Source organism: Corylus avellana, chromosome 6 (genome assembly GCF_965113065.1).
Source record: "Corylus avellana chromosome 6, dhCorAvel1.hap1.2, whole genome shotgun sequence".
NCBI lineage: Eukaryota > Viridiplantae > Streptophyta > Magnoliopsida > Fagales > Betulaceae > Corylus > Corylus avellana.
In genome coordinates, this window is record NC_142495.1 from 26,248,542 (window position 1) to 26,275,185 (window position 26,644).

The 26,644-nt window shown below is 36.4% G+C and overlaps 3 protein-coding genes across 3 annotated transcripts; 1 reads left to right on the plus strand and 2 right to left on the minus strand.

Moving 5' to 3' along the window:
• The first annotated feature begins 2,133 nt into the window (after positions 1 to 2,133).
• On the plus strand, positions 2,134 to 9,836 carry SAMTL (mitochondrial substrate carrier family protein). Its single transcript, XM_059600510.2, has 7 exons — positions 2,134 to 3,768; positions 5,026 to 5,443; positions 5,843 to 5,987; positions 6,177 to 6,292; positions 6,373 to 6,451; positions 7,422 to 7,655; positions 9,106 to 9,836. Exons 1-7 carry the CDS (start codon positions 2,649 to 2,651, stop codon positions 9,451 to 9,453), a joined length of 2,460 nt encoding a protein of 819 aa, XP_059456493.2. The 5' UTR covers positions 2,134 to 2,648; the 3' UTR covers positions 9,454 to 9,836.
• A 1,026-nt stretch (positions 9,837 to 10,862) lies between these two features.
• On the minus strand, positions 10,863 to 14,188 carry ATPQ (ATP synthase D chain). The gene is made up of 5 exons (XM_059601096.2): positions 13,946 to 14,188; positions 13,220 to 13,301; positions 11,727 to 11,791; positions 11,539 to 11,625; positions 10,863 to 11,457 (listed from the first exon to the last, which is right to left on the minus strand). The coding sequence occupies exons 1-5, from the start codon at positions 14,114 to 14,116 to the stop codon at positions 11,356 to 11,358; spliced, it is 507 nt and encodes a 168-aa protein (XP_059457079.1). The 5' UTR covers positions 14,117 to 14,188; the 3' UTR covers positions 10,863 to 11,355.
• Positions 14,189 to 23,674: 9,486 nt separating this feature from the next.
• LOC132187425 (LOB domain-containing protein 1) lies at positions 23,675 to 25,527 on the minus strand. The gene is made up of 2 exons (XM_059601731.2): positions 25,129 to 25,527; positions 23,675 to 24,249 (listed from the first exon to the last, which is right to left on the minus strand). Exons 1-2 carry the CDS (start codon positions 25,465 to 25,467, stop codon positions 23,923 to 23,925), a joined length of 666 nt encoding a protein of 221 aa, XP_059457714.1. The 5' UTR covers positions 25,468 to 25,527; the 3' UTR covers positions 23,675 to 23,922.
• Positions 25,528 to 26,644: the final 1,117 nt, after the last annotated feature.

Below are 26,644 nucleotides of genomic sequence, written 5' to 3' on the forward strand. Positions count from 1 at the left end.
TTGAGCTACCCCTTGGGGATGCATTTAATCTCTCACTTAAGATAAGATGAAACTTCAGCCTCTTAAGAGGTTTTAATTATTTCTAAATATTTTTAATTATTGTATAAAACTAGAAAGATAAAAAATAAAAATAAAAACTCATAATTCATAAACAAAAATTAGGACAAAGTTTTGCTTTAAACTTGGTTAGAACTTTGAAAAAATTATTTTAATTCAGTCTATTAAAATGATATTTATCTTTTATAGAATTTGATTCTTATATGTCTTTATTTATTATTATTATTATTTTTTATATAGGATTAAGAAAGTATATGACATCTACTCTTAGAGTACGTAATTTTCACATACTCACCTTGACTTTACTTGCGATATCATTATAGATTTGGAAATTTAAATGATAATTTAGTGGCATATCTCTTGTAATACTATTTCCTTTAATTACATACCAAGTATGAATATCATAATTGTAGTTTGCTAAGGTACTTGGATTTCATATATATATATATTTTACATGTTTGCACAATGAGAGAGATTCAAACTAGTGACTTACACTTCATGAGACGTGATCTTCAACCGATTAAATTACCCATTAAGAAATGAGTTTCATATAATTAATTGTTGATTGCACGACCAAATTCATTAAGTGGATACCTGCAAAGTAAATGGAAACAATAGAAGATTTGCCACGGAGGGACTTTTTGATACTCAAGTCAGCCAAAGAAATTGTGTAATGCTCAAAGAACAATACTATTTAGTATACTACTACATAACTGATATGAAGTGGCAATGTAAATTAGCCCGTGTTTTTTGTTCTTGTTTGTATAAGTGTTAATCCAATTGATGTTTTTATTGCTACATCATTAAGGTGTATGACAATCGTATAATAGTATTCTAAGAGTCCATTTGGGTTTGAGATTTCAAAAAGTATGTTTTTTAAAAATATGAATTTAAAAAAATGTAATTACACGATTGACAAAATCACAGTTTAGCCTTTAAAATCATATTTTACCTTTTAAAATTGTGCGTTTTCAAAATAACACTCGCTTGCGATTTGAAAATGTAGATTTTGTACATTTTCAAATCATAATTTTTTTTAAAAGCAATCCCAAACGATCATTTTTTTTACAATTTGGTTTAAGACCTCGCATTGTTGTTTACGAAATCGCAATGCTAAACACACTCTAAATAGAAATATAATTACTCATGCTTAAAAGGAGAGAAGATTTTTTCACATTGAATATATGAGTATGAGTGTACCTAAATAGTAATACACCGTGCCCTTATATAGAGTGTTTACTAGTAAGTTTTGGCCTTAGCGTGATTATGTGTTGTTCGAATTTAATTCGGACTAAATTACAACGTAGTTATCCGCGGTTCTACAATTCCGACATTCTTTTATCGGTAGTTATTGTCTTACTTGAGGTAACGGTTATGTTGATGTAGTTGGTCGAACTATCTGGGGTTTTCCCCTCGGTTATGGGTTTTATTCCTTTGTGTTGGTGTTTATGGTATGGTTATCATCATGATTTGAATCCTAGGCTTTCAAGTGTATTGCTTGAAAAATGCTATGCTTACAAACAAATTTTATAAAAATTTTTACAACATGACATGGTACAATATGATTGAGTTTTTCAAAAGTTAAATTTATTTATTTTCCAATCATATTGTAAAATTTTTTATGTAAAATTTATTTTTAAGCCTAACATTCACCGGTATATATATATATATATAGTCTCTCACAAAAGAATAAAAAAAAAAAAGGATTTACTGCACAAAATAGCATCACACATTGTAAAGCACGTTTAGGGTTGAGAGCTTTTCCTAAAATACAAGAAGACATTGTTGGGACTTGGGCATGATGAATCATGATTAGCCCCATCTTGTTACGATACAGCCGGATATACACTGCCCCTTTTTTTCTCTTCCCGAGTAAATGAAGGGAAGTAACTGCACCAAAGACCCCGCTTCCAAGTGTCCCCGGTCCACGTCAGCTTTTATCCATCCACCTCACATTATCCAAAAAGTACTAAATTCCTTTTATTATCTTTCATTTCTTTAAATTTTAAAAAATTGAAAAACTTAAAAATATAAATATATATAAATATATAACAGCAAAAATGAGAGCCTCTCTCTTCTGCTACCTTCTTCTTCTTCTTCCTCTGCCACCCATATAACTCTTGGTTTCAAAACAAAAACGGTGTCGCAGGCGCCAACACTCCTCTAAGATTAGCTTATCGGATTTCCAAAGTACGCTAAGATTTCGCACACTGTAATACAACTCTCTCATTTTCAAGCACTTTGGCACAAGTACTTGTTTGGCTCGTGAGCCCAACGAAATGTACAGTTTCGCTCCAATTCCAAGTCCGCGCAGCTAGGGTTTCCAGGTCCAAGATTCATTTTTATAGGATTGCGCCCGCTCGCTCGCGCTTGAGAATATTCTGGTTCAGTTCAATAACCGGGGTTTTTGTTTGTTTGTTTGTTTGTTAATGAGAACTTGTTCTGTTTTGATATGAATTTGTGCTAAATTGTAAGGATTAAGTTGATGGATTCCGTGTTTTTTTGAATTGGTGCCGAATTTTGGTATACTTTTCGGGGTATTTGATATATTAGTTGTATATTGGAGTGGAAAGTGTTAGGGTTTGTTAGTAATGGTGTCTGCGAATGACCCTATTGAATCGTTTTGCAATTCGATTCAAGCTGTAAAAGAGGTGCTCTCGCCGCTCGAGTTAGGCATTCGGAAAGCGGCTAGAGATCTAGAACATTGCTGGGGAGGGGGGCCAAAGAACAAAGGGAACAGTGTTGGATTGGTTAACCAGGTGAGTGGCGTTGATAGGAATCGTAAGGTTCAGATCTGTGGTGTGAATAAGAAGAGTGGTCGGTGTGTTGTTGGTGATGAGAGAAAGAATGGCTTGTCCATTAAGGTTCCGATTAAGGCCTTCTTGGGAATGTTTTCACAGAATTCGGGAAATGGGCATCGAGCCGAGGTGCCCAATGAAGGGTTGAAGGAGAAGGATTTGGGCAAGGAGGATTTTGGATCTTGTGTGAATTGCCTGCAGTTTGCAGTCAGTTGGTCTTTGTTGCTGAACAGTTTCGTTCAGGCGTTTCCGAGCCCGTTCAAGACGGGCAAGAAAAGGTTTCAGAAAACCGGCGATGAAGATAAATTGTGTTCCTGTATGAAGCCAAAGGTTTCATTTGAAGTGAAACAAAGGGAATCTAAGGAACTTAGAACATTTTGGAATGAAGGAAAACATGTGTCACTTGAGTGCTTTATAGGTTTTATTTTTGATCAGTTAGCTCAGAATCTTCAGATGTTTGATCAGGGTGTGCAAAAAGAAGGTCATAAAAGTGTTGACACTTCTCCGCCGCTGCCCTCTTCCTTTCAGTTTGATCATTTGAAGGCACTCACTAGTCTTTTGGAGGGTCGAAAAGCAGATGTAAATGGGCTTTTAGGACATCTGAGCTTTGCAAGAGTGGGCGGTGTGCCATCGAGTGTAGTTGGAGTAACTTCTTCGGTTGATGAAGAGAGCGAAGATGGTGTTCCAGCTGGGAATGGGGAAGAAACTGGTGGCACTTTACCGCAGAAGCTGGCCAGTGGCATACTTAGCATCCCTCTATCGAATGTGGAGCGCTTGAGATCAATTTTACCCACTGTTTCATTGACAGAACTAATTGAGCTTGTACCACAGTTGGGGCGTACTTCTAAAGATTATCCTGACAAGAAGAAACTATTCTCTGTCCAGGATTTCTTTAGATACGCAGAAGCAGAAGGTATGGTATTTCAAGTAGCCTAATAAACGAAAAATGCATGTTGCTTCGAAGTTGATTTCACATTAGTTTCTGTGGGGTATAAATTCTTGACCGAAGCCTTTTTATGCTGATAGATGGGTCATCTTGTCCTTTTAATTATAAAATTATAAAGCTATATTATTGAAGCGTCTACATTATATAAGCTGAATGACACTTATATGTCTCGCCATTCTCATGGAAGGTGTCATCCCATCTTTGGATGAAGATGAATCGTTATTTAGAATTGAGACATTAGTATTTGTTTTGCTTTAAAATAAGATTTCCAGGATCTTATTCCTCATTCTAAAATGAAGCCTTATACTTGAACTGCAGTTTTAGAGCGCATCCTTGTTGCATCTGAGTATCATATTCATCGCGTGTTATATTTTTATACCACCTATTTATCTACAGCAGTATATTCATCATGATATGATATGGTTAGATATGTATGGGTGGCTATGGTGTTCTATGTTTTGGGGTCAATGCCTACATTATAACTGTATCTAGCATACTGTAGTTGCATTAATCAGTGAGACATCGTATCAATGTACTATCAAATTCCGGGTTATTCTGGCTGGAACTGGAAAAGGGATCTAAAAGGTCTCTCTACCTGTAATTTTAGAAACATAACATGTTCACAAAGTTTACACTCCTATTTTGGACAAGCAATCACTGTTAATCTGCAGATCAGCTGATCTGATATGATTTAATCTTCATAATTTTGAACATTAATAGATTTCATTCTCCAGTTGCTTTGGATTTTTGCTCGATGCTTAGGCCCTTATTTCCAGAATACATCTCTGGCCTTGAATTTGATATATATAAATGTGTTTGCATTGCTAAATTGTTGATAATGTTGATTGCAACTCACTCACACTTTTATCTCCTTTTCTGGTGGATGATGTTTGGAGTTGTGTGAGGATAGTAATGGGTGAAATATCAGAAATGTGTTTTTATGTGAAGGAAAAGATGGAATGAGACAAGAATGATTTAGAAAAACTTCCCAAAAAGTACCAATGGGTAATAGTACTTTATTAATATTATTTTGAAGGTACAGTTTTTTTTTTTTTTCAGTGGTGGGTGGGTGTTTTTGGCTCTACATTCTCTGTTCTTATGAAAAAGAATACTCCACAGGCTTTTTTTTCGGGGGGGTGGGGGGGAGGGGGTGTTGGGTTCTTTTGCATATATTTATCTGAAAAGAGACATTTTTACCTATTTTAAGCCACCACATTCTTACAGGAAGGAGATTCTTTGACGAGTTGGATAGGGATGGTGATGGCCAAGTAACTTTGGAAGATCTTGAAGTTGCATTTAAAAGGAGAAAATTGCCACGAAGATATGCTCATGATTTTATGCACCGCACTAGAAGTCACTTATTTACGAAATCAATTGGTTGGAAACAGTTTTTGTCCTTGATGGAACAGAAGGAGCCAACCATTCTTCGTGCATATACTTCTCTCTGTCTGAGCAAGTCCGGGACACTGCAAAAGAGTGAAATTTTGGCATCACTAAAAAATGCAGGGCTTCCAGCAAATGAAGACAACGCTGTTGCTATGATGCGATTTCTGAATGCAGATACAGAAGGACCTATTGCTTATGGCCATTTCCGAAACTTTATGCTTCTTCTCCCTTCTGATCGACTTCAAGACGATCCTCGGTAAGATCAGTTTGGTCATTTCAAGAGAGTTTTCAGAACATGTTCAGATGTATTTTTCTGTTGAATTGCATTCAGTTAAAATAGAAGTATGAATTGGTTTCCAAATCTATAGTTTGACTCTGAATCGTTGAAGTATTGTTTGATTCAGTTACTCAAAGTTCTATCATATTTGCCTTTTTCTTTGCTTGGTGCAATGAAATGGTAAAGGTCCTACTATTTCCGTGCTAATTAATACATAGTTCTGGAAAGTGAAACTATGGTGTGAGATTAACAACAATGCAGAAACAATTAAACCACCGTAGAATGTACACTTTTGATTATTTTCTTCACTGAAAGGACTAGTAGTTTACCAATTACTAGTTTCTAGCTGATAGTAACTTCCTTTTGTAACACATACAGGAGTATCTGGTTTGAAGCTGCAACTGTTGTTGCTGTTGCACCACCTGTGGAAATACCAGCTGGAAGTGTTCTGAGATCTGCATTGGCAGGAGGCCTTTCTTGTGCACTTTCTTGTAGTTTAATGCACCCTGTCGATACAATAAAGGCAAATTCTTATTCTTAACGATTTTGTGGTCATGCATTGGCACTACTAAGAGTTGTTTAGTCATGTACTGTATATTTTATTTCTTAAAAACTAATCCCCACCTACTTGCGTTTATTAGTTTTTCTATTATTGGAGATGTTCTTGGCATAGCTTCCTATCTTAAAATGATTGTATTTTTGGGTATCTCAGACTCGGGTACAAGCATCAACGCTAACCTTCCCTGAAATCATTTCAAAGCTTCCACAGATTGGGGTTCGGGGGTTATACAGGGGTTCAATCCCTGCAATTCTTGGACAATTTTCAAGGTTATCATTATTTCTTCTCCCTCCCTTCTGTTAGTCATATTCTTGCCCTTTGGGCTGATGTTGTTCACTTGACCTTGCAGCCATGCTCTGCGAACTGGAATATTTGAAGCAAGTAAACTTGTTTTAATAAATGTCGCTCCAACACTTCCTGATATCCAGGTATTGGTTATTTCTCTAACTGTGTATTACTGTAGTTTCTAGTACTCTCCAGTTTTAGCATCTTTTTCTCTCGTGTCTTGCTTGGATGCTGTTTGGAAAAGTACACATTTTGAGAAATAAATTATTATTTAATGTTAGCAACGTTAGTCTATTGTGTCATGAAAATTACAGTGTGGTCTGCTCAATCATGAGATATCCAACAGTATCCATGTATGTTCTGTCCTTCAGCTCCCATTTGAGAGTCTTACTGAGGTTGAAAAGCTCTTTTCAGTGTACAATTGTCATTAATTTGTCGTTCTGTACCTGTTGGAACATCTCAAGAGGTATCGTGCCATTGGCCTCGTTGTTCTACTTCTTAATGGTTTTAAATGTGTATAATTTGTGGTATCCTACCAACTCATGAAGGCATTCTTTTCCCTGTTTAAATGTCCTTCAGAACTGCCTGGTTTATCCCATAAAGCATGACTAAATTACCTGTTGAAGGGATTGTATTGTTTGAGTTTATTCAGAACTGAAAGGACATCTTGATACTAGCTCTGCATACATCTCTTCAACTTATGTGGATGCTATTTAAGCTATCAAAATTTTATGCTTATTTAAATTTAAGGAACTCTTCCATTCTCCTACTTTCAAATATAACAAGAAGATGCAATTAAATCTGTAGACAAACGATAAAATTAAAGTGCTCTAAGAGCAACTCCAACCAGTTAGCTTCTATGTCCTTGAAATGTTGAAGCACATTGGTGACTCTGCTATCATCATGGTGTTTGACCTATTTTACGACTTGGAAGCAGGCTCTCTCTCTCTCTCTCTCTCTCTCTCTCTCTCTGCATGCATGCAGTTGAGGAAAAATATACCCTTGGAAAGATTTTCTAATTTATGTGAGAGGTGGTTGATCTACTCATTAAAAAAAAAATATTGAAGATTTTTGTTTCTAATTTATTTGTTACTGTATTTACTTGTTTTGTAGGTCCAGTCTCTAGCATCATTCTGTAGCACATTTTTGGGGACGGCAGTACGGATCCCTTGTGAGGTATTAAAACAGCGGCTGCAGGCTGGCATTTTTGACAATGTGGGGGAGGGTATTGTTGGGACTTTGCAACAAGATGGGCTTAAAGGTTTCTTTCGTGGGACTGGTGCCACTCTTTGTCGGGAGGTTCCATTCTATGTTGCTGGCACAGGGCTTTATGCTGAATCCAAAAAGGTGTGGAGCTTAGTCATGGACTATTCTTCTTCTTCTTCTTCTTCTTCTTTGTTTTTAAATGCAAACTTATGCGGTGCAGAAATGGATTCAACATAAGTAGTTGGAGAAATTTCATTGTTAACGCCTTATATATAAGTGGTTGGAGAAATTTCATTGATTTTGGAAAATTGACCTAGTTTTATTTACGTGGCTAAGATAGAAGGTGGGGGTTATACAAGAGAATGAAACTACAAGAAACATGGCTGGCAGAAGTAGTAATATCCCAACAAATTCGTCCAATATAGGTCCACCACAAATTCGTCCAGTATAGGTCCACTGAGGTGCAAAAAATTAAGAACTCCTTCAAGCTTCTTTGGTGACAGTACCTTGACCTAAAAAACATGAAATTCATTCTTTTCTGTGGGGCACCAGATATCAACTGAGAAAGAGTAAACAGTATCCAACATTAGCTGTAAGGCAGAGAACCTTGGGACTGCCTTGAGATGAAATAATATCAGGTGTGTCTGGAAATTAAACTCAGCACAAGTCTTGCCGAAGGAAATGATTTACTGAAGATTTGTTTATGCATATTCTGTGTGATATACACATAAACATACTTTGACAGAAGTAGCTATTTTAGATTGTTTGAGGTTTAGATTTTAGCATTTTGCTGTGGAATACTTGGAAGCTACTGTTTTTTCCCCCTCTCTCTCTCAGTATATGGGACCATTAATATTGGGGCTTGGGCAAGGCTTATTAGCATATTAATGATTAGTTTGTTGATCAATCAAATTTACCATGTTCTTTAGTTGCATATATCTATGCCTGTATGCTAAGAAAAAAATCATTTCCTGTAAAAGGAATAGAATATCTAAAAGCCGTATTTTAATGGTATACGCATGCTCAAGCAAAATACAACCTGACTGAATCAGAGGATATGTTTGATTGAGTGAGGCACACTCTTTTTTCCTAGTCTGAGCTGACATAATGTTCTGAGACTTAAGTGTGTTCATTGCATGTACATTTTTATATTACTAGCCTTTTGTCCACGTGTATTGTACGTGAATCATATATTTTGCCTATATCGACTTAAGTGGGACAAATCACATCAAGTGATTGATCTTTACTTTCTGTGCAGCATACAACAAGACTCCTAACAAAGAAAACATTGACAGTTATGGTTTAAAAGATTGTATTTTATCTATTTTATTGTTATTCTTTGATTACTAGTTCAAGAATAGAAACCCTGGTGAAGGAAACATAATGGTGAGGGCTTAAGGTGATTTGGTGTTATCAATATTCTGTTTTATTTGTCGAATTGAATTTGACCTGTCCTTAGGTTGGGACTCCTATAAAAGTCAATTGGTCATTTAGGAATTTGACAAATTCTATTGCTGAATGCCATGCTTGGATGAAATGTTCAAGACTTTCATGTACTGATTATAATGTTGGTCTTCATTGCTGTTTGAAGGCTGTCCAGCGACTTCTGGGGAGGGAGCTGGAGCCCTGGGAAACGATTGCTGTTGGAGCTTTATCTGGCGGGCTAGCTGCTGTTGTCACTACACCCTTTGATGTGATGAAGACTAGAATGATGACGGCTAAGGGTCGATCTATCCCAATGTCAGTGGTGGCCTTCTCTATACTTCGCCATGAGGGACCCCTGGGCTTATTTAAAGGAGCAGTACCCAGGTTCTTCTGGATTGCTCCCTTGGGGGCCATGAACTTTGCAGGCTACGAGCTTGCAAGGAAGGCCATGGACAAAAATGACGAGCTAGCAGCCGACCAGTTGTCTCAGAAGAAGGTGGCAAGTTCTGGATAAAGTTTTGAAGTAAGAACACTGGTATACAGCTTTTGGGTTTTTATGCGATATAGCAAGTTGATGCTGCTGGAAGTTTTGAGCTTTTTTCCGATTTTACTAGCAGCATGTTTTTGAAATTCCTATCTGCCGACATCTCTGCCATTTTTTTCCCGGTTTTAATTGCAATTCCATTACTTGTTTTAAACTTTCTTGCCTGCTTGATGGCAGTGCAAACACCATCATTTTGTATCTTGCTTACAGTTTTTAGCAAATTTGTACATTTTATGTGCAGTAAATCTCTCTCCCTCTCTCCTCCCCCGGTCTCTCCCAAGTTTCTGTTTGTTTTGAATTTCGGTTATGAAAATTTTCAGGTATGCATATCTAATCATTCATTTTTTTTTTCCTGTGAACTTATATTGACCGTTAGATCATGCTATTATATTGATCGGAGGGTAACTCCAATCCGGGCACTTTGTAAGATGATGGTACTTGCAATTATTAGTAGGTAATGGGTTGGTCGTTTTGTTTTCCATTTTCCGGGTCATTGCTTGAAAGTATTGATGGTCGCAGTATTTGGGTTCTTACCACAACTAGTTCTATCCCTGTATTCCAGATGAACATTCTCACAGCTGCATCCACAGGAAGCCAACAGCAAAACATCCTCTTCTACTTCTTTTCTTCCTGTCCCCTCACTAGAGTCACCTCCCTTCCCACAAACTCAGGCTTGAGATGGGGTCACAAATTTACACAGCCTGAGTCATAACTGGCGAATTGACCCATCCAACCCAGTCCGAGGAAAAGAAATTTGACGACAATGAGGAATTGGAGCATCACGATAAGCAATTACGAAAAGTAGGATTTTTATGCTTGATCAAGGTAATTTGGGTATTTCATAATAAGAAATGTTACACAAATTCTAACTTTCACATTTCTTGATGATGTGATAGTGAAAGTCATCATTGAATCTAAAATTTAATAGTGATTTATAATAAATTTTCATTGCCGCGTAAATGAATACAGGAGGAGTGTATAGTATTTCTCATTCAAAATTTGGTGGATTGGCCAATTTATAAAGGAATTATTATATTGTTTTACCAATTCAGATTGTTAAATAGACCATTTTCCTCTAGATTGGGTAGAAGAAATTTTTTTTCCAATTCAGTTTATTAAAATGATGACAAGGACCCGAAGACCCGGATTTACAACTTCTCTTTTTGCAATCCATTTCTACCAGTGAACGAATTTGACAAGTGTGTAGCCCAGGATGTAAAACCTTTGCCCGGCCTCTTGGAATCCTAATTCCAATTGAACGAAGAAAAATACTATCCACCTCTTCTTGTTTCATCCTTCCAGTTCCTCACCCATTAGGCCTATAACAAACATAAGAGTTAGGGACAAGCAGAAACAGGAGTTCACCCATGTTCAGCAGATTCAGCAGAATACGACTCTAAATAGTCAAGTGATTAAATGCTATATATCCAGATTATACTAATTCAGCTACACAATAATTATCTTCCTCTCGTTGCCACACAACATCCGGCAGCCAATTTTTGGCTTTGAACAAACAAGGTGCCCTCAAAATTGTATTTCTGCATTTCTAAAGAGGTCAGATCAGATGGACACGTTAATCTGGATGATTTACCAGGACTACATCTGAATCATTTTGAGGTAGAGAGGAATGGAAGAAATGATCCATGGTAATGCTTTTGCAGATTCAAATCCTGCTTTTATATGAATCAGAAAGTAGAGCTCTATGGCCGTACAAGAAAATCCTATTTTTCGACATCATTCCTCAAATCTTCAAACCAAAAGCAACCCAGATCACAGAGTCAACAATATGGTTATATTTATTATTCAACAAACAAGGGAACTTGAAAATTCTGCTGAACTGCGACAAATTGGTGGTAGAACCGGCAGATGTGGTCAATAACCCCAGTAATCATTACGGATTTCATCATCGAATTTCTTCTTCAGCTCAGGATGCTTCTCGAAGTATTCATTTGCAGTCATGGTGCTAATCTTTTTCTGTTCAGATAAATGGAATGCTGTGAGAAATCATGAAATTTTGTGAGACCGAAGATGGATAGAGCAGTTCATTTTTATTACCTTCAGCTCTTGTACTTCGGCAATTTCCTTCTCCAAACGCTGAGACTCCTTCAAGGATTTCTCTTCTGCTTCTTTCAATTCCACCACCTGTATATTAAGTCAACATACATGCATATTAGATGCTAACTTTTTAGAGTGCGATTGAAAGAGGGAGGGTGTAAAACTATTGATCTTGTGTTAGTTCTCACCAGTGCATCAAATTTAGGCTTGTATTGTGGAGTGACTGTGTCGACATACTTGGGGACCTCTATGCCTGCAAATAGAAACAATTAAAAAATGGGAATATGGTTAAGTATAAACTTTTCTGAAACTTAAGGAAAGTGAAAACCAAACTAAATGAAAAGGTGATTCGAAACAGATATTTAGATGGCAGACCATTAAAATTCATTATCTTGCTATTTGGTATTTGAAATCATATAAGGAACATAATAAGAGTCCACTTGGCCTCGCGAAATTGCATGTCAGAAGTGTGATTTTAAACAAAATTGTGGAAAGTGTATCATTTGGGAGTGCGTTTTTAAAAAAATTATAGTTTAAAAATGTAGAAAAATCTATGTTTTCAAATCGCTGGCAAGGGAGTACGTTTTTAAAAACCGCATACTTTTAAAAGTTACACTGAGATTTTAAAGACTAAATCGTGATTTTACCAAACACTTAATTGCGTTTTAAAAAAATCATGTTTTCAAATCGCTATTTCTTTAAATCACATGTTTTGAAACCGCAAGTCCAAACGGACCATAAGTTAGATATCAAATTCCTGCTGCCTCTTATGTATCTAGGTACGCCTACCTGGAGAGACCAGCTAATGGTTTACTTGGCATGAAATTGTCACAACCAAATACTAGTCATTTGCACTACTAAAAAAATTTCAATTGTATTCAAGAAGGATAATCAGGTAAGCGCACAGAGATAATCAGCATTAGAGCAGATTCGCTTTGTGAATGATTAAAAAGGGGCCTAACTTCATCATGCATAAGCATAAGCTGATTACAGCCAATTCAAGCTCCTCTATACAAGAATTCTCATTTACTTTCCCTTTTCCCTTTTTATCCACCCCCCGCCCCACCCCCCCCGCCCCCCGGTACAAAAAGAGCAGAATGGACAATCTAGTCTACAACATAGAACAAGAGCATGCCACATGATTAATTTAAGCAACAAAGCAACCAGCGCAAGGGCATTGATTAAACACATGGCATCTAAAATAATTAGCACCAAGATACGCTAACAGAAGTTAATAAAGATAAATAATAAAAGAAATAGTTAAGAACACTACTACGTACTGGAATGATTAGCCTAAATGGATCAACAAAATGGGCTCTGAAGATAAAAGTTGACCCAAAAATACATACAACTAAAAGCCAATATTGCAATCAGTTAACTTGGATAATAACGAGCACACAAAACATTATAAACAATTTGAATAAAAGCAAACTAATGACATGATTACATAAAGAAGAACGCAAGCAAGACTGCAATAGAATCATCTGATTACAAAGATGCAGATATCATATGCAAAGAGTTCAAATAAAAGCCGAAAACGATGCACGATGAAAATATAATTTCCAAAGTGCACCTCAATTACACAAGGACCATAAGAGTGATGCAACTATATTAACATCATGTTACCACAAAAAACTAATGCACATGGAGTGTGAATACACCAGTAAGTTAGAAAACATACTGTCATAAGCCTCTTTGTACATATCCACCAAGCGCGATCCGATTCCTTTTCTATAATACTCCCAATCTATGGGTTCAGGTTCCTGCTTGAAGTTGAAATCAACAATTCAAAATCAGTAGTTAGTAAGGTCAAAACGCAAGCTAATCAATTATCACTCTCTTTTTATATAAAGCCACACATAAAATGCTCTTCATGCAGCATTAGAAGGATCACATTTCATGTCTTTCATTATATTATTGTAGCTCTCAGTTAAACAACATAAATGCATTAGGATTTGTAAAGCCAAAATTTCATTTTTCTTTGATATCAAACAATGCCAAAATTTTGTGTTCCAACAATTTTCCTTTGTTTTCTTTATCACATTTCTAAGCAACCAAAAACAGTAACTTAACAAAAATCATAAAAAAATAAAATAAAAGAAAAATAACAACATGAACCTATCACAAATTATCCTTTTTTCCTTTTCTACCACAAACCATATGCCGGAGAAATCCATTTCCAAAACCAACAAAAAGATATTCGCCAAATAGAAAATAATCAAAACCCTAAATAAAGTAAACCCAAGTCATCCAACCCAACGCACAACAATCTCCAATGCATCATCAAGAAAAAAGCTAAAATTACAAACAAACAAAAAAATCTAGAAATGACAAAGATCTAAACTAAATTCACCGATATACTCATGAGAGAGAGAAAAAAAGAAAAAAGAGAAAGGGTTGTTTAGACCTGGCTGAACTTGGTCTGGAGCGTTGAATTGACCTCGTCGAAGGCGCGGCGAAGAGTGGCGAACTCTTTGCGAGCCTCGTCGGTGACCAGAAGCTTAGCCATCCCATCCCAATCTATGTTCCTCGACGCCTTCAGCGCTACATCGGCCACTTTCTTTCCCGCTCCGCTCATTTTCTCGATCGCTTTCTCGGAAAAATCTCAGACCCGAATGTGCTGCCAGATGCCGATAGCTGGTCGAGGTGCCCTTTTGTTGTAATTGGTGGCGGAGGAGGAATGGTGTGCCCTGTGTTTGGGTTGGGCTGCAAATGTGGGCCAAGGCCCATTTAAGATTGTCAGGGTTTTGCAATCGAGACCAGCCTAATAGTTTCACTTGGGCTTGGAGTTTGGTCATTGCCCAAGATTATCAAATGCAAAATCAGTTCCTTTAAAAAGAGAGAAAAAAAAAAAAAAAATTACAATTTTTACTTCAAGTTCTTTAAAAGTTGAAGTGACACTTACTATAGTACCCACTAAACAATTAAATTTGACTGTGATTAACATGACAGTGCCATATGAATTCACGTCAATTTGTAAGTTCTCATGATACTCTTACGTCTTTCACTAAGAATTAAACTTGATCGTAAGTTCACGTGGGACTGTCATGTTAAATTGTAAGGAGTTATAGTACCACAAACATTTAAAAAAAAAAACATTTTTCTTAATTTGAATTAAGTCTTTGTTATTATAGTGGCTGGGCTTATTCGCATTAAGGTAGGCCCAATGTTAATTTTTCTGGTCAATTGGACCCAACAATAGTTTAACCAAAGTATCCAGTTCAGATAGTATTGAGCCTTGGAGCCCAAACTAGTGGTCCCTGGATGGGCTCAAGCGTAACTGCTCTCCCAGGATGGACTTGAGCTGGGCCTACGTGGTCCACTAAGACCCAATTACCTTTTTTTTTTTTTTTTTTGATTAAGACACAATTACCTAATCAGCAACAAAGAAAAAAATAATTCCTCGATTAGAGGCACATGCATGTGCTTCGCTAAAGAGAGGAAGATTGACTTGGAATCGGTTGACTTATTTAGAAGTTTTATTCCAATTAATGTTTCATATGAAGCAAACATGGAATAAACACGAAGAGGAAATTATAGAAAAGAAATTTTATGTTTGTTTGTTATTTTGGCGTGGGTTAATCCATTTCAATAGGCTGGTACTGGTAGAGTGTGAAAATGCTAAGTAAGTCGTTTATGCCGAAAAGCAAAAGATAAGGTAGAGATGAAAAGAGTCAAATGTTCCAGCTTGTAGGCGTAGGAAATGGGATTATGGGAAGTACTTGTGGAAAGATTAACAAAAACCCGTCAAGAGGGCAGAGATATTTAAACGTGAATCTGGGAGTGATCTCAGGCTACCGTCGTTCGACTTTTTCATAGTCTTTCTTTCGTGATTTTGTGCTGTTACACTTTCAGCTTCTTTGCTTCTTCTTCTTTCTCACTTAGAAAGATACGTACTAGCTAGAAGCTGGATTGACTGAAGAAAAAATCAAAACAGGTAACATGTTATAGAAGAAGGGAAGATGGCTATTGGCTATTGCTACAAGACTTTATGTACCCAATTTCCCACTAAGAACATATTGATTTTTTTTTTAATCAAAAAGGGTAGGAGGGGGTGTCCAACTAAAATACTCTACCCGAGCGTAACCACTGTCGAACTTGTCCATTGGGAATTGCTTAGGAGGAGCATATATAGAGGACGGGAATCATAGGTACTCTCTCAAGACCAATTGAAACATAGTCTGACCTACCCTTACCAAGATATTAGTGATTTTCAATGCGACTAATACTAATCAACAATAACTTGTTCTGATTTTACATATTGATCATTTCGGACTAAAAAAAAAGCTTTTTGGTGAAATAGTCATTTTGTGTATAATATCTTCGCTCTCAATAGGTACATATAAGTCTATATAACATAGAAAAGCAAGATGCCATTGACGTGTACGTGTGGGATGAACTAAATATTCATTGAATCTTATTTTTCCATTAGAAGGGGCTCGTACACGTTTTGCAATATCCCCGGCCCTATGAATACTTTGCCAATATGAAAAGTTTTTAATGTTAGTTGAGTGCCCAGTTCTTCAAGGCCTCTGATTTCTAACTTTAACTCTACTTCTGTAACGATCCGAACGTACCTTAATTTAACGGGTCAATCGAGCACATGTATATATGTCACATTCACTTAGCTAGCAAGAATAAAAGTATCCTTCCGAACGTACCTTAATTAGTTGTGTTGACCCCAACTATATCTATAGACTATAGTTTTAAAAAAGATTATATGGATTATAGACAACCCATAAAAACCGTAATATTAGTCCGTCAATATAAAGCTTAGTCGTACGTACGTCATTGACGGTCCATAAGATGGCAATTTTTGTGGATATTAATTAACAGTTGACCAATTAACCAAATTATATAATGCATGTTTTAATTTGATAATTAATATGTGGTACCAGATTATGTTTCTTCATAAACCTGTAACTAACTATATATCTACATATATGGAAAGATTAAAAAACTACGTACTTTTCCCGGCCGGCTCAATCAATTTCAACTGTTTACACTTAACTTCACCACTTTTTGGCAACATCTGATCTTTCAATATTGTCTTCCTAGAGATCAGCCTAAGTGGCGTGATTGCAGCAAATGGCAAATATTTGTGGAGAATTTACAATCAACCACTTTCCAAAGACATGAGCGATATATCGTTGCTCGGACCTTATTTTCGTCATTCTCCTCTCGTTTTGTTTCAAGCTTTTTGGACACGTATGTACGTGGTGATTTAGTTAAGTTTTAGAATGTCATGATTTGCTAGCTAGATATATATACAAAATAAATAAATAAATAAATAAAGGATTATGGACCGGGATCGTCTCCAGTTCAAATGTGAAATGACAATTTTGTCCTATTTTCAAGGACCGACTCTTTTATAGTTCATTTGAGCTAAAGAGGATCCAAATTCAAGGATCATGTATCTTGGCATGCCGAGGCCGAATTTTGATATAATCATGATTATCACGACTTTAAAACGAGTTATTGTCAAGAAATATGATATATATATATATATATCCTCATTCCCTTACCCAAACGATGTGGGACTTTACAGAAACCTTCTCGAAGGGTTTAATTCCTTACAAATGGGGATGCATGCACTAGACTAGACTAACATGTATGGATAATGATGGGAAAATGGTTAGTAAGACAAATTCAACTCTAATCTTTATCTGTCAATGTGAACATTAAAGTGGGTTTTTGATCTTATATGTAATTCTATTAATCTGGAATTAAAACTTATGAATTTGTAATTAATAGCTAGTGTGGAAACTTTGAAACTTGGGTTAGATATGTGGACTTTAAATGGTGGGCTCTTAAGGAAAATGACAATCGCCATTAATTCTATAACGATATATATATAGTAAGGTAGAACAATATAGTTTTTTGTCCAGTACTTACTTTTCTTTCCTACTTTTTTTCTCCTTAATCAAGTTGGTTCAAGAAAGTTTGAAAAACTTGACCTAATTGTAGAGCATTTTTCTTAATTAGCAAATTAAGAAAAATGACTCGGTCAAGTATAGGTGCGAATTAATGTGACAGCAGACAACAACCCTTGTATTGTATGGCGCGCTGTGAATTCAACCATATCTGCCTGCTTTCGGTCGAGACCCTTGAGGCTTGAACCCTAGCTACTGCAATATTCATGCATGGCTTGCTTGCTTAATTTGCTGCATAAATAACCCTAAAACTTTCTTCAAGACGACTTCTCTTTCACACTCTCATGGAGTCATGTTAAGACTAGGGTTTCCAGGGAAAAACAACATCACACAAATTCATATATGACATTTTTTTTAAATTCAACCACTATAACTCCAAGCAAATGATAATGAGATATGATATTTAAAGTCGATCTGTTTGGGATTGCGTTTGAGAAATATATATAACTTTTAAGTTAATAAGCGTTTTTATGCCTTTTTTTTTGGGGGCTTTTTGGATCATTAAAACTTAAAAGTGTTTTCAATTTATTTTACCAAACATGTATTTTTTTTTCTTCAAACGGACTTTTTGAATGTTAAACGGACCCTCAAACGCACACTCAAATAGGCTTTTAGTAGACTCTCATACCACTGCAATACAACTATGATGATGTGATAATGAATATTAGCCATTGATTTTTTATTTTACAAGCCCAGCTTGTTGATCCAAATTAATGTTGATTTTCACAGCCACATCATTTTAGCTGTATGATAGTCGTATGTGAGTCTACTAATTGTTCTCCATCTTCAATATGTGCTGCAAAACACACATTTTGTGTCCCATTGATAACCTCACTTCAACAATTTATCTCATTTATATTTTCTTTAGTAGGGTCTTGTTTTTTTTTTTTTTTTGAAGATAATTATCAGATTCGAATTAAAAGGAGCCTAGCTCAGAGTTTACAATCTCCCAAATACATGAGGGGAAATTATCAGTCCATATAGTCTCCTGTTGAAGTTGTAGGGCCAGTTTCGCAAGCTGATGGGCTACTCCATTGCCTTGGCGGTGGACGTGTTGAACTTTCCAGTCCATGCATGTACACAACAGTTGCTTCGTCTCCAGCAAGATATTACCATAACTTCCCATCCAGTTGCCATCATGCTGAAGTTTACTGACAATCTCCAAGGCATCCCCTTCGAGAATTATTCGCCGCAAGCCCAAACTATGGCTGAACTCCACAGCTTTTAAAGCAGCATAAGCCTCAGCAATGGTTGGGTCTGTGATAAAACCCTTCGTGGCACAAAGGGCAGCCAGTAAATAACCATTATGATCCCGAATCGCAATCCCCATTCCCATCCGTCTACCCTCCAGGTCCAGCGAGGCATCCCAATTCACTTTCAGGAATCCATCCATTGGTCTCATCCAGGTGCGAGTTGGGGGAGAAAGCTGTGGAGTGATCGAACCCGCACTGCGGACTGTCTCCGCTTGTTCGAAGGCAGCTATTTGCTCATGGGCTTGGCGGACTAAAACCGCTGGTGCAGTCAGGGGACCACCAAACACAAAAGAATTCCGGCGTAGCCACAATTGTCGTGCTAACACTGCAAAAACCTGCATTTCCTCCGAATCCAGCTTTTCCTTCAAATCAGCAAAGATGTTGATGAAATCCTCCTCCGTACTAGTACACTTTTGTAATTTCCTTGTACTTTCCAACCAAACATCCTTGGCAGAACCACATCGCCACAGTATATGCCCCACAGTTTCAGTTTCCAACCCACATATTGGACACAACGGTTCAGAGACAATTCGGCGCCTATACAGGTTCTCCTTTGTTGCTAGGATATTTTTGCAGGCCTTCCAGAGGAATAATTTTACCACCGGGGGGCCCCTTACTTTCCATAAGGATTTCCATAGAGTGGCCATTTGTTCCCCATCTGAGCATGCTCCCCTTCCCCTCTCTGCCATGGATGTTGCCAGGTAATAAGCGCTGCGGACAGAGAATATGCCATTCTTCGTTTCCCTCCATACAAGCCTATCTGGTTGACTTCCTGGACAGATGGCCAAATTGCAAATCCGCATAGCTTCTTCCTCAGGGAACAGCTCGTGGATTATTTCATAATTCCACCATCGGGTCTGTGGATCAATCAATGTGCTGACTGTCGCTTCCCCATAAGGGTCTCGGATTGGGGACTGTATGGAATATGTGTGTGGATATGGGATCCAACGATCTCCCCAGATTTTGATGTTGTTTCCATCCCCCACTCTCCAAATTAATCCTTCTTTGAGCAACTTCATAGAGTTCCAAATACTGCGCCAAGCATAGGATGGCCTCCATCCCAAATTCGCCTCTAGAAAAGAGCCTCCTCGATAATATTTTTCCTGGAAAATTGTGGCTACCAATGAATGAGGATGTTGAAAAAGTCTCCACCCTTGCTTGGCTAAAAGGGCTAGATTGAACGCCTCCAAATTCCTGTATCCTAGTCCCCCATGTTCCCTTGCCATACTCAGATGTTCCCATTTCAACCAGGTTGTACGAGATAAATTTTCCTTGTGCCCCCACCAAAACCGTGCCATCATGGAATTCAAGCGCTTGCAAAACGTCTTGGGGAGTTGGAAAACACTCATCGTATATGTGGGAATTGCTTGGATCACTGCCTTTATCAAGACTTCTTTCCCCGCCTGGGATAAGAATCTTTCTTTCCATCCATTGATCCTATTCCAAATTCGTTCTTGGATTTTCTGAAAAGAGCGAATCCTTGATCGACCCACTAGAGCGGGAAGGCCCAGATATGTCTCATAACATGTGGAAGAATTCACACCCGAAACTGTAAGAAGGTGATCACGAGTGCCATCTTTCGTATTTTTACTGAAAAAAATAGAAGTTTTTTCGTGATTAATTTTTTGGCCCGAAGCTGCCTCATACTTCTTCAAAAGTTCTTGTATCTTGAGCCATTCGAAAAGCGTAGCCCTGCAAAACAGCAAGCTGTCATCTGCAAAAAATAGATGACTAAGTTTGGTGCCTCCCCTCGTGATCGGAAGACCCGATAACTCCTTATGCATTTCGGCTCTAGTGATTAAATTACTCAAGCCTTCTGCACAAAGGAGAAATAGATATGGTGATAATGGGTCCCCTTGCCTGAGCCCCCGAGTTGGAACAATATGCCCCTGTGGTCTTCCATTAATCAAAATAGAGTAAGAGACAGTTTTTACACAAGTCATTATTAAAAAAATCCATTGTTCCTCAAACCCCATCCTCCTCATTATCCCTTCCAGAAAAGGCCATTCGACTCTGTCATACGCCTTGCTCATGTCCAGTTTGAGTGCCATAAAACCCTTCCCGCCCCTCAAACGGCTATTCATGGTATGCAAAGCCTCGAAAGCTACCAATAGATTATCAGTGATCAACCTCCCTGGGATGAACGCACTCTGATGTCATATTGTTAATTTATTATTATCCTTTTTTTTTTTCTTTTAAAAGTAAACATAATAAAATAATTGTACGATATATATATATATCATTACTTTTTCTTTCTTTTATTTTTTGGTCCATTAAGAGCCATTAGGAGTCGATGAGTAACGACATACACTCGGATAGACTTTGGTTCGACCTCTGCACCAGCGAAGGTCAGACATTGTTGAGTGCTCAACCATCGGTTGAGAGCTGGTGTGAGACGGAGCAACAAAATGCTCCACCTACCGCCCACTCTATTGGTGCCCAAGCGGAGTCGTAGCAGAATGCTTCGCTCGAGCAAATTTGGGCAACTACATGTATATAAGAACTTTTTCCCAATAAGAAATGTTAGGCTTCATTCTCCAAACTATATATATAATTTTTTTTTTTTTTATTCAAATAGATTCAAATCTACCGTTGGATTTGCAGATTTATATGTGGGTCATGCACATTCAATGGTAGATTTAAAAAAGATATGTATGGAAATGGTTGAGAGATGGTTAGGAGAATGATGCCTAACATTTCTCTTTTTCAATTAATTAGGTTTCCAAATAAGTTATTTCCTTAATTTTTTTTTTTAAATTAATCTTACCATTAATATTTCCCATATTAGATTAGGACTTTCCTTTCATGTTTTAATTTTCCAACTATAGGATTTTCCATCTTTAGATTATTGCTAGCATTAAGTTCTCCTAAGAAAATGTCCATCTTTTAATTGATACTTAGCATTTAGTTTCTTTAAATTATTATTATTTTTTTTAAAAAAAAAAAAAAAAATTAGTCTCAAATTTTTTAAATCCTTACGTTTTTGAAAGCCTAGAAACACACAACACCCTTCTCATCTTTATTATATATATATATATATAGAGTAGGGTTGGAGATGATTATTTATAAATAAATTTCACTTTTAATGCTGCATGTGACTTACACCTAAAGTTTCCTATGTAAATTAACCAACCCATGAATATTTAAAAAAAAAAAAAAAAAAAAAAGATTCTATTATAGTGGGAAAAAGCAAAAAATGTTTGGAGTGAGTCACAATTTAGCATTTGACCTTGAGATTTCAGTGTCACTCTTTTGTCGGATGTGATAAGGGAGAGATATGGGCCACATGTTTGCTAAAAATAATACTCTCCTTTTTAGCCTGGAATAAAATAAATATTGGAGTTTTTTTTTAAAATTTTTTTATTTGTTTTTCTAATCTAATTTTGGGTTCTCTTTAACATGAGATTTCAAGCTATATATATATATATATATATATATATATATATATATATATATATTTTGTATCAATTGTGAAACACGAAAAATAGTCGTTAAGTACATACGTGTGAGTATAAAAAATGGTATACCTTATCAAAGGAACTGATACTATGAAATAAAGTAGGAAAAAGTTCTCTAAACGAAACAAACAGGAGGCGGGAAATGACACGACCATCTTGAGGTCCTTCAACCCAATCTAGATCCCTAAAACAAGAAATACAGACAGAGACATAACCATTAAAATATCCTCAACCTTACCTGATTCCCAACTGGGTCAAAGACCAAAAGGAATTGGTCAGGTCCGAATCTGAAAAAATTTCATGTGAGTAGTTAATTAATTAATATAACACAATTGAAATTTGAGTTAAGAGTTATATATATATATTTTCTATTCAAAGATCCCCTTTTCCCCCTCTCCCGCTTTGAATAGAAAATATATATATATATATCAAAGATCGATTGAATGGTGCAATTTCATTAACGTCGATCGGCATACGTGGTTGGTCTTGAATCATGAGTTTCGAGTTCAATCTTTATCAGTTGAATTGTCTCTTACTGCTTCAACCTGATGAGGTGTTTGTGGCGTACGTCCTGCATGTGAACTCAAAAGGCTGTTGCAATATATTTTTAAATTTAAATTTTAGTTGGGTGATTTTTAGATTGCATTTCATTTTTAAATTTTTTTTTTTTTTTTTTATTAAAAGGGCAGAGGAGGCGACAATTGTGGTTACTCTACTTGGATGTTATTATGGTAGCACCTATTTGTTGAGAATTGTTCAGGAAGAGCCTAGGTGGCGAAGAACCGCAGGTACTCCCTCAAGACCAATTGAGTCATAGCTTAATCCAGCTCCACTAAGATAGCAAGGAATCAGTGAGATCCAAGGTGACTAACACTAATCGGGAGTGAGTGATTCTCATAATTCTGATCTAGCCCCACTAGGGAATTAGTGGAACCTAATGTAACTAACAATATTCGGAGTGGGTGATTCCTATTGTGGAATTTGAACTCACTCCCTAGTCCGTGCCTAACCATATATATGAAGATTGTCTTGAAACCACTAAACCACTGCCACCGGTGGTTTCTTCCCATATTCATATGTTTGAGAGTTCGTTTGCCCTACAATTTTGCAGGCTAAAAGTGTGATTTTAAACAAAATCGTGAAAAATGTATTGTTTGAGAATGCGTTTTCAAAAAATTATCATTAAAAAAAGTAGAATAATTTGTATTTTCAATTGGCAGGCAAATAGTCACATTTTTAAAGGCTAAATCACAATTTTACTAAATGCTTTATTGCGTTTTCAATTTGCATATTTTCAAATTGCATGTTTTGAAACGGTAAACCCAAATGAACTTTAACCACACTAGTCGATCAGTCTATTGCTCACAAAAGTAGAATAGGATTAACACGAAGAAATTGCGCAGAGTGTGGGTTTGACAAGGTAACTCATCATGAAGGTATTCAGAAGATGAAGTTAGGGTCTTTGATTCAAAAATAGCATAGACGACTTAGAATAATTAAGGACATCCTTAATTCCTACAATATTTTGACTCTTTTTTTTTTAACTCCTTTTTCTTGGTAAGATTACGCGTAGGGAAAAGGTTTCACTTGTCAATTATGACAACAGAAACAACATCATTACTCATATATATATATATATATATATCTACCATGCATAACTAAATCACTTTATTTCAAATCGATCTCCTCATTTCTCAGTATGTTCTTCCCCGCTTGGAAGTTAATTATAAGACATGTTGTTCATGTCCAAAGAGGTTCCCAGGCCGACCCCAGATTGCTGTCGTCCAAAAAACAGCTTGTGTCAACGTACGGCTGTTGTTGCTGGAAGCTGCTGTGGTCTTGAGATTGTGTCATTTCCATGCAAATTAAGGCCACCAAATTGGCTTGCTGGTATTGCATGTTTACCAGCTCAGCTTGAGTCTTTGCCAATTGCCCTTGCAGGTCGCTAACTTGCTTTTGAAGCTGGCTGATTGCGCCGGCACAGCCGTAGACCGGGTCTCGAATCCTCGCATTCGCTTCATAAACCATGCTGCTCACCGCATCTGCTCTTTGAGACTCTGGAAGTTCCTGAAATTTTAAGTGAATTTTTATTTGTAAGTTGGAAGAATCTAACCCCACATAAGCTATAATGATAAATTTGTTCATACCCATTTCATATTAATTGAAGTGGCGTATTTTAAGTGTTATGTATTTGTGTTGTATAGTTGAGCAACATTAATGGGGATAAGAGTGGAAAAAGGGTTCAAGATTTTGGGGTGAATTTACAAGAATGGCTCTTGATTTGAGATATGATCATGCCATGACCCACCACTTGGTGTGGACTTAACAGGGGTTTGAACATATGTGTACATGTGCAGCTCAACAAGAAGAAGGGGTTCTACATGATTGTCTATGATAATGGGACTAAAAATCATAAGTTTGTTACCTAACTTTGACCCCTGTCTATAAGTTAATTAATTATTATATTGTAGAGTTAATTAATTATTATATTGTAGAGTTAATTATGGTTATGGGCAATTAATCCAACTTTTTAAAGCTTGCATACAAGTGGCCATTACCCTTAATCGTCAAAAAACTAAAAGTGATCGATCCCTAATTCAACTTCATGATTGTTTTAAATTAAAGCATGTTTAATTAGTTTGCTTTTATTTGGAGAAGCTGAAGAGGCCCACTTGAAGATTGAAAGTTAACAACCATAGACATTTTTGAGATTAAAGTGACATGCCCATTGGTTGACCTTACTTTAGTCATGATGTAGAGTTAAAATTACCCTACCTAAAAATCTAGAAAAATAATAAATAAATGTTGAATTATTTAATTTTAAGACATCAAAGATTTGGAATTTTGATTCAAATGGGTAGGCTATGATGTAGATCTTTAGTTTAATTTCACCCAAAAAAGAAGATGAAGAGAAATATCAAATATCAAATATGAAAAGAACAAAACCTGCAAGAACTTGCTGATGTTGCTAGCTCCAAAGACCCTATGAGCAATGGTGAACTTGAATGGCTCAGTTGGAGGAAAATATGGAGCTAAAATACATTTCTCCCCACATCGGCGGCGAAGGATCTTGCAGGCGGCACACGGGCTGAGTACAACCGGCGGAGGAGGAGAGAGAGGAAGAGAAGGAGGAGGAGGAGGAGGAGGAGAAGATTGATGAGAAGGTGAAGGAAAGCCTGGAGAAAACTGATGATGATGGGGAGGTGAAAGAGAAGTAGATGCAGAGCTTGAGAAAACTGTCAATGGTGTTGGTGGTGGTGTTGTAGCTTTGCCCTTGTATTCCATCTTTTCAGAAAGAGAAAGAGAGAGAGAAAGAGAAAGAGAATTGTCAGTGAGAAAGCAAAGAAGAGGAGGAAGCTTTGCTTTACATAAACCAGAAAAGTGAAGAGGAATATATATAGAGGGAGTGAAAGCCCGGGAATTAACAACGATGGTGTCAGCCTACGGCATGGATATAGTAAAATGACATCATCACTTTGAAATCCCTTTTTACATCGTCGTTTTTATTTAATATATTTTGCTAATATTGAAAAAAAGAAGATTATTAATACGAAAAATCATTGATATAATTAGAGCTAGCTAATTTTCTTTCTTCTACTATACGTTAAAAATGATTAAGATGGAAATGACCCACTTGACTTTGATACTTAATAATCAACATGCTTACTTTTAAGTAATTTCTCTTAATAAGTCTATGAATTTAATTTTCTTGTGTATGGTAGGTTTTTTGTTTGGGAGTATGTACACGTAATTGTATTGTTGAAATGAAAAACTTGAGCGTCTGCTGTCGCCTTCATGATTTTCAACATGCCATCAAAGTTTCAAACCTTCTAGTTAGTTAAGAAGTAAGTGTAGGGGCAACCAACGAACTAGTTTAACCGTAAGGGTTATAATTCGGATTTTTGTCTTGTTGGAACGAGTCATAAGTACATGATTATATTAGTCAATTTTATTAAATAGATTAAACTTTTCAATTCTTATACGACCCGTATTATCTATTTAGTAAACAAATTGTAATGGGTTGAGCCGAAAACGAAGTATTTCAACCAATTTCAGCCCATTTAATATAAATTGGTTAAATTGACCCAAAATTTTATATCTTATAAGCATAAATTATGTCAATTTACAACTTGGAGTACTTGTGACAATCAATTTAATAATCGATATCAAATTATTTATAACCATAATTAACAAAAATAACGCACATAATGATAAAGAAAATAATATTGCATTCTAACAAATAACATGATAAAGCCTCCTCACAAAGCATCAACATTAATTATTAATATAATAAGAAGTAGACAGAGTTGCATTAATGTAATTTAAATTTATACGGATTAAGCAAGTTTACCCGAATCTTATATATTACACTAAACCTTAATCGACCCATTAATTTTATATCTTATCAAAAATTATCGAGCCTAACTTAACATGACAAACAGGTTGATTCTAGAAGCCCAAG